The sequence below is a fragment of the Durio zibethinus genome, chromosome 2 (genome assembly GCF_047325235.1).
Source record: "Durio zibethinus cultivar Kanyao isolate XHJ-2024 chromosome 2, ASM4732523v1, whole genome shotgun sequence".
Lineage (NCBI taxonomy): Eukaryota > Viridiplantae > Streptophyta > Magnoliopsida > Malvales > Malvaceae > Durio > Durio zibethinus.
Window position 1 is genome coordinate 8997091 of NC_143163.1, and position 8842 is coordinate 9005932.

At 29.5% G+C, this 8842-nt stretch overlaps 1 protein-coding gene across 1 annotated transcript; it reads left to right on the forward strand.

The window, feature by feature from the left end:
• The first annotated feature begins 1541 nt into the window (after positions 1 to 1541).
• LOC111308106 (uncharacterized) lies at positions 1542 to 3343 on the forward strand. The gene is made up of 2 exons (XM_022906436.2): positions 1542 to 1688; positions 1956 to 3343. The coding sequence occupies exons 1-2, from the start codon at positions 1577 to 1579 to the stop codon at positions 2897 to 2899; spliced, it is 1056 nt and encodes a 351-aa protein (XP_022762171.2). The 5' UTR covers positions 1542 to 1576; the 3' UTR covers positions 2900 to 3343.
• Positions 3344 to 8842: the final 5499 nt, after the last annotated feature.

The window sequence follows — 8842 nt, forward strand, 5'->3', positions numbered from 1 at the left end:
AATAAAAAAAAAAACTAATGAATTGTTTAAGCTAATCTTTTAAATATAATTTTTAAAGAAAACAAAAATAGTCCAATTTTCCTTAATTAATGCAAGTAAAAAATATTTTTTGAATTTCACTAATGAGTTGGAATAATCTAAAAATTATTTTTTCTAAAATAAAGATTTAATTAATTATAATATAAAAACAATAAATAATAAAAAATAAAATGTTTGTTTAAATGAATCTTTTAATTATTAATAAAATTTTTTTTTTGAATTTCACCAAAAAGTTGGGATAATCTAAAGAGTTATTTTAACTAACTAAGGATTTATTTAAATAACCAAAAAAATGACAAAAATAATGAATAATAAATAATAAATAAAACAAATGTTTAATCAAATCTCTTAAGTAAGAAAAAAAAATGAAAGAATATCATTTTTTCTAATTATCATCAATAGAAATGATTTCTTTTTTTAGGATCTCGTTAGAAAGTTGAATTATCCTAAAATTTGTTTAAAATTTTTTAGAATTTCACCAAAGAGTTGGAATAATTCTAAAATTAGTTTTAATAAATAAAATAAATATCTTATGACTAAATTTCAAAAATTTTGTGAATGATCAATTTTTTTTTTGTAAGATTTTTTGAATAAAGATATTTTCTATAAATTTCGTTAAAGTGTTACAAGATTTATAGAATACGAAAATACAATAACAACAACAACAGTAATAATAATAATAATAATAATAATAATAATAATAATAATAATAATAATAATTTCACAATAAAAAAATGTTTTACATAAAGAAATTTTAAAGAAATTAACTTCAAATATTTTTAAAAAGTCATATTATCAAAATTAAAAGATAATACATGCTTAATTGGTACCTTTTTCGAATGGATGATATGGCAGTGCTAATGTCTTCCTTACTCATAATTATATTTCCGAACCCAATCTTGATTTCGTAAAGCGTAAATATTTTTTAATAGACTTTAAACTTGTTTTAAATGTTTTATTAAAAAGATAATAATTTTGGATAACCAATAATATCGAATAAAAAAATATTGGTAACAACTTTTAAAACCTTTATCTAATCTAGCGATCTAGTACCTTAGACAAAAAATAGTTATGACAATTGTATTACCTTATTGTATTTAAAACTATCAAATTTAATTAAATCTTGTATCTGTATGGATAATAATAGATATACAAAAAGATTCTGTTCTAAATATGGGGTAATTTGCATGTGATATTGATGTATTTTAAAATCAAATGATTTCAGCTATTAAAAATTGGATTGAGCATAACTGTGGGTCGAAGCCTCTTTCAATGCGTTGGTATGATTCTTAGTATTGTATTATAGGGCAAACCAAGAACTTGGTACTTTATTTGTAAAACAAGTTAGACAAGATCAAAGGAAATTGGAGCCCCTTTAACACCACAAAACCAAAGCGGCCGAGAAAGAATAGTGTAGCTATTAAGAAATATCATGCTCTCAATGGCATATAAATATGTCAAAATATATGCCAAGAAGAATCACATTTCCATCCAAAGGCATCAATTCAAAAATACTGATAGTAACCAAACAAGAACCATGGCAGGTAGATTACTAACCAACGAATCTGCTAGTATTTATGAGGATTTTCAACCCCAAGTTGAACGAAAGGAAGAGCAAGGAGCAAATATTCTACTTATTCATCTTCCGGGTTTGTCTTTTCTCCTGTTAATTTCTAGTATGAAATAATTTATAGAGAAGCAAGTTTTTTCTTGTGGGATTTATTTAGATTTGATAGTTCGTATATTTGTATTATATTTGTTTTGTGTCAAATATATGTATAATATAAAAATTATTATATCATAATTCATATCAAAATATCTTTCTTTTTTCTTTATTTTTTCCAAACACATACAATTTTTGTCGAGATTTTAGTCGCGTCTATCTGAATTTATTTGTCTTGTTTTCTTTTTTACAGGTTTTCCAAAGGAGCAAATTAGAATCACCTACGTTGAATCCTACCGCACGATTAAAGTGCAGGGAGAACGAGCACTTGAGAAGAACAGACGAAGCCGTTTGAATCAAAGCTTCCCTGTTCCACAAAATTGTATCATAGAAAAAATTCTGGGTAGTTTCAGAAATGGTGTTCTTACAGTCACAATGCCTAAACAGACAATTGCCCATGTCGGTTCTATAAAAGATGCAAATACCACCAAAGAAACTACACCTTCAAAAGCCATGAGCCCGCAAAAGCCCATGAAGGACCAAAATAAAACTACTACTATGCTCAAAGCTGCAGCTTCAACATCTGGTGTTGAAAAAGAAAGAGACAAAAAATTACTGCCTCCACAAACCCCTCAAAAAGCCATAACTGAGCCTAAAGCACCAACGGAAATGGGTCCTCAACAAAATGCTACTCCAAAAGCCGCACAGACTAATGGGAACAAGGTTGATGCTTTGCTGCCATTAAAGCAACAGGAAGAAACACAAAAGAAAGCTGCTCCCATTGCAACTACCGCAAAGCAAACCGAAGAAAAGACTGGTGCGGGCTCTACCTCTACAGCTGAAATTGTTGAGAAAAAGGATGAAAGCAAAGTGGTTAAAGAAAAGGAAAGCGGAAAGACTAAAGATTCCACCATGTACGAAACCAATATTCCGAAGATTTTGGAGAAGGGAAAGAACGATGATAAAGCTGGTGGTCCCGTAGAAGAGAAGCCAAAGGAGCGTGGTAGCAGCTTCCTGGAAAAAGCCAAAGAAATGAAAGTTATGGACACCATAATGAAGACTGCAAAGAGACTTGCCACGGACGATTATGAAGATCGGATGTTGCTGATTAATATAGGGGTGTCTGTTTTGGTGATTGCAGCACTTGGGGCTTATATCACCTACAGCTATCGATCATCTGGAAAAGCCAAAGACTAGTGCTTCGTAAAAGAAAAAAAAGGCAAATTTCAAGGCTAAAATGTGTTACGAATGCAGCAATTCTAATTCTGAATATATTTTGAAGGATGATTTTTATATGCTATCACTGCTCATCGGCTCTAGCTTTGAGCATGAACCAAAGTGCATACGACGCTAGAGTACCTGTTCTGGTGTGCTATGTTTCTTTTATATACCATTATACTTAAAAGATCTTAAATGCAATAATTTCGTATGTTCAATGCTTTGGACTTTATTTTATTTTGACTGTATTAAAATTTTATGGATACTTATCCGGAGAAAGGGGAATGTCTGAACAAATTGAAATGAAGTTATAAAGCATGATATACATCCAAGGCTAAAAACCTTTCCAATCTGAGGCATGGGAAGGCACTGATAATTTTCTAAAGAGATAATATCCTGTATGGCCCTTGAATTATTGAAAATGTTCTAATATGATATCTAAACAAAAAAAAAAAAAATTTAATCAAGTACTTAAACTTCATTTCCATGCAATAATATAGCCTTTTTGTTCTAAGTTTTTGATCTTTGAATAATGTTATTGGTACCGTTTAAGGCATTAGTGTTTATATTTTGTTTCTGGATGGCATTTAAATATTCTCTAAGTTATTTATTTTCCAAAAGAATAAGAATAAGAAAAAAAAAAAAGTACTGCCCAGCCTAATCTAAAGTTGTAGCATTCAATTTTCAGTTTAGCCTTTTAATTTTAAAAATGTTGAATCTACTCAATTTCTTTTACCCAGTTGCAGGAGAAGGCCATTCGGGCTGATCTTGTCTGTTGCCTGCAGCATTTGCAGGTATTTTTTTTTTTTAATTAAGATTTGATTTGGCCATGAGAACAAATATGATGGATCTGACAGGCATTTAATTTCTAGTTGTGATTTGAAAGCAAGGAGACTGTTTCATCTTTGTTAAAACTGGGGGGTTATTTTTTCGGTATTCCTCCTTACTCATCTACCATATGGTATGAAATACTGATATTTCTGGATTCATAATTTCCTCTTCCTTCTAGTTGCTACTACACCTGTTTCGCGGATTTAAGGATTTTCATTAACTTTTTATTTTGCTTTAGCTTCTCTCTATTTTGAAAATTCTCTTGTTGATTGATTAATTATGTAAAAGTGCAGGCCGGAAATTGAACTTATATAGGATTCACAATCCCAATTTTCAATGATTCATCGGTATTAAAATAAACAATTTATGTTCAGAGAAAAAATAAGATGCATCACACATGATCCTTAAATGTTCAGAAAGCTATTAAACTAGAAATGTAAAAGGCTTGTCGATGTATATGTCTAGCTAATTTTTATTTTATTTTATTTTTTGGCCAGAATTTCTTTAGCCGATTATCTCAAGCTTTTATAGGCTTATAATTAGTTGACTTATTAGAATGTTAATCAACCAAAACTGGTTGTTATCAATAAAATAAATTAAAAGAATACCACCCGCTAAGGACATTTGTATGTTTGTTTTTGTAATGCATGACATTTATTAAAAGTATTAGACTATGTGTCTATATATCTTAATTTGAATCATAACTATCCCCACATAATTCAAATTAGTGAGCTAGTAAATTAAGATGATCAGTATCTTTTGGATTTGAACTGCCACTTAGTACCTATAGGAGCAATTCATTGAACCATTCTCTTTCCAGTGTAAATAAGCTAACCATGCATACACATATCATTCCATAATGAACTGCCACATAATTCATTGAACAATTTTGTAAACCTATTAAAAAAGGGCTTTAAACAACTACATAAACAAGCCTTTTTCACATTTCTAGTTTAGTAGGTTTCCCTTCCTTTCTCATTTTCGGCCATCCCAAAACTAAAACAGTGCTATATACTAAATCAAATAAAATAATAAAATACATAAGGAGTTAGCGAAATCAAAGATGGTTTGCTTGATCTTTTTATTTCATATACAAGATTACAGAGATTACTGACTGTTGAATCCTAAAAACTGGATGTGACTGTAGCTCTGTTTGCACATGAGTTATTATTCAGAGAGAACTAAAATCCGTTTTAAGGATAGTGGTCCTCGGCAAAGCTAAGTTTTCTACTCTATATATAAATTTATTATTATTTTTTTAATTATTTGAGTTTGTTCTCATAAAGATTTTACAGCTAACTCTTAATTAACAAGATAAGAAAGGAATATTTACTTCCTCTCCTTTGCAAATAGGCTTAAGTGCAATAATAATGGTCGCTTGGCCATCTTTATCCTGGAATTTGGATTTTGAAACAGACACTCTAGACAAAGAGAATGTGGCATGTGTTAGTTTGAAGAATGATAAATTAAACTAAATGTTCAATAAGAAGCAGAAAAAGCACCATCTACTTGTCTATTATTATTTTTATAACATTAATGTACCTCCTCTCTTTTGAATGCTTTTGTGTTAGGATGACAAGAATGGTTCATGCAACTTTGCAAGGAAAAGAATGCAGTGCCTAAAGAAATTTTAAATAAGAACAATTAATCACTACATGACTATAGATGCATGGCAGAAATATGTTATATGCATGCAATGCAGGAATTTCTTCAAATAGGCAGGGACAAGTATCCTCTTTATTTTTCGGTAAAAGAAAATTTTCACTAGTTAAGTTCGTATGTTTTTGAAAAAAATTCCTCATGTCTAGACTATCTTCTCACCAAAGTTGGAGCATAAGTAATAGCACCCCATAGGCCTAACAAAAAAATCCAAGGTTGATTCCCACAATTATAAAACATTGGATCATGATGCACCTACAGTGCTTTCCAAATTATCTTTTGGCTATCAAGTGCTCGAAGATATGAAACCCATTTTTCTTTCAACTTTGCTTTAAGCCATGTGCTATAACAAAACTCCTTGATTGGAATGCTAGAACGAAAGTATCATATGTGAAACTTACTTTTTTCACATTTGATGTGACTCTTCATCTATACATAAAGCAGTTGTATGCACCTATTAAACTAACCTTTACCTTTTTTGTGATAGTAATTCAAAGATCGGATGGTTTCTGCCAAAATGGTCGATGCTGTATTGACTTTATGTTCTAACTTATCAACAAAATCTATCACTACAACATCAACATATCCAATGACTTTTGGAAAGACTACTAATCTATATAAAGCTATAGCCATCGCTACTATTCCCTGATCATCACCTAAATGTTCCTGAATGTAGTCTCATAGAAAACCCCAAGGAATACCCTTGCTCTGGCCTTTTGTTTTGACACATGCATTGACTTGAGGTAAGCTGAGTTCAAGCATTTACACAGGTTTCTTATGATAACTCACCTTGCTTAACCAATAAATCTTGTTTATGTTTAGCAAATCAAAGTGAAGTAAGACCATGTATTCTTCAATTATTGGTACTATATCTGCTTCATTAAAGATGAAGCACCTATAAGAAGGATCCCAAAATTGAAGGATGGTTCTGATAAATTAGTGGCCATATTTACTTTGAGCAGTGAAGCTATGTCCCCATATTTATTCTCAAATACCTCTTGCCTTGTTCTACTCACGCATCCCTAAACATTGCTTAAGTTAACCAAGTCATTTTGTTAAAGATTGAGATAAACTCTTTCAAGTAATGATGAAATAAAACCTTTAGATAGACAATTACCCTCTTTTTTTTTTTTTACCTTCCTCTAACTTGATTTTCAACTGGTGAGCAAATCCATAACGAATTGATGCAGACTTTGATTGCATTTGGCCTTCCATGATATAGGTATGAGATCTAGTTTATCAATAACTAATATGTGGCAAATATTCCCTATACGAGAATGATGCAAATGCACAGTATTAAACATGACAATGAAAATGATGCATAAAGTTAATTGATAATGCAAAACACTATAATAATTAAAATGATGTATATACACAAAGTCAAACAAATAAAAACGGTTAGATAATTAATATATCACATAAATTGTTCCTTCCTGTGTCCTAATTTTTTGTTACATCTATCAACAAGTAGGAATGACTCTATCTTAAGGTTGGCCTCTTAAGTGTAGATTATATGCAAGGCTAAGTGATTTTGACCACTAAAGGTTCCTAAATTGTTCTTTATGTCATTGTTCATTACAGACTAGTAAGGTATTCTAATCCTTACCTATCATAGGCTATCAACAAAAGAGATTTAATTTGAGTGAGAGTATTACGCTAGCCATTATAGAGATTATTATCTCACAAGAGCATAGGTATTTTACCCCATCCTAAGAGGGATGGAGCTCGAGTATAGAGCTCATATAATACAAATACATATGATAGTATGTTTGAAGAAACATATAATTTTTAAACCTCCATAAATAAAAGATAGAAAATAAAAACGTCAGTAAACAAATAATACAATCATTACAAGTTAAAACCATTAGCTCAAAGGATAGGATAAATTTTAAATGTTATGGCCTGACTTTCTATTATTCCTCAGCTAAGTCACCAAACTATTATAACATATAGATCCGTAAATCTATAGCTAGACACAACCTAAAGAGTCTCCACCAACCTTTTATCTAGGTGTCATTGGCCACCTAATTAATCTATCCTTTTAATGAGCTTTTAAGCTTGACTAAGGGTTCCTAAAGAATAAGTTATGGTTTACTAATCAGAATAGGGTTTGAAGGTTCGGTTACATATGGAGAAGGTTATAACACCCCTATATGCCTATCCAAAGGATAGTACTACTTTATTTTAAATTATTCTAAGGTTTATAGTTTTAATAGTCTTAATTTTGATATTTAAATATTATAGATAATTTTTAAGATTTTTTCATCAATTTGGTAGAATTCTTAAAAATATTTTCTCGTCTTAAGAGTATTCAATAATCTCATTTGTTTTCTTAAAGAGGCTCCGTCATCAAAAAGCTTAATAAGTTTATTTATTTTATATTTTATTGACAATATATCCAATTCTTTCACTATTTGGGCTTAATTAGATATATTTTCTCACCTAGAGAGATTTTATAAAGTCATTTATTCGTAATTACTAAGAATTTCATCCCTGAAATTTTATTTTTATTTCTAAATTTTTCTTCATTTTGGTTTATTTAGAATCGAAACTCTTCTTAATTTCCAAATCTTTGGAAAGAAAATAATATAACAAATTTTTTTAAGTCTAATTTAAATTCTTCCACCATTTGGGTTGAATTTAAAAAAAAAAAAAAACTTTTCACCTAGAAATCTTATGAAAATTCAATAATTTGTGATTTTTCTTAAGATTTCATCATTGGATAACTGCGAAATATTTTCACCCATTATTTATTTATTTTTTATTTTTTATTTGGAAAAGAATACAATTACTTTTATTGAAATTTCATCTAAATTATTCCACAATTTAAGTAAAATTTAAAAAAATTCCTCACCTAGATATTTCTTAGAAAATTAACCATTTAAAATTTTTAAGAATCTCATTTTTGAATAATTGTAAATTCAATTCCAAAATTTTATTAAAATTTTATTTGTTTACATTTTTTAAAATTGAAAATAAATATTAATTATTATTATTATTATTAAAACTTCATCAAAATTTTTTTCTCTATTTGGGTTAAGTTTAGAACAATTTCTCACCTAGAAGTTTTATAAAAATTAACTTTTTGTAATTTCTAAAAATTTCATCATTGGATAATTATTATTTATTCACAAAATTTTAGTATTTTTATAATTACTTTCAAATTTTCCTAGAAGTTAATCAAGCCAAATACTTTTAAAGATAAATAAATAAATGAAATAATAACATAAAACAAAAGTAAATAACAACTAGAAATAAATACCAAAATAAAGAACCAGCTCAGCTGGCATGGCACAGCTCAGTTGTAAGAAAGGTTGACGGCTGAAGCGGCTTACACACCGACTCGACTCGACTGTAGGAAGGAAGCTAGGAGCAGGTCACATACAGTCATGGGTCAGGTAAAAGAAAAAGTGTGGATCCTATAAAAACTAA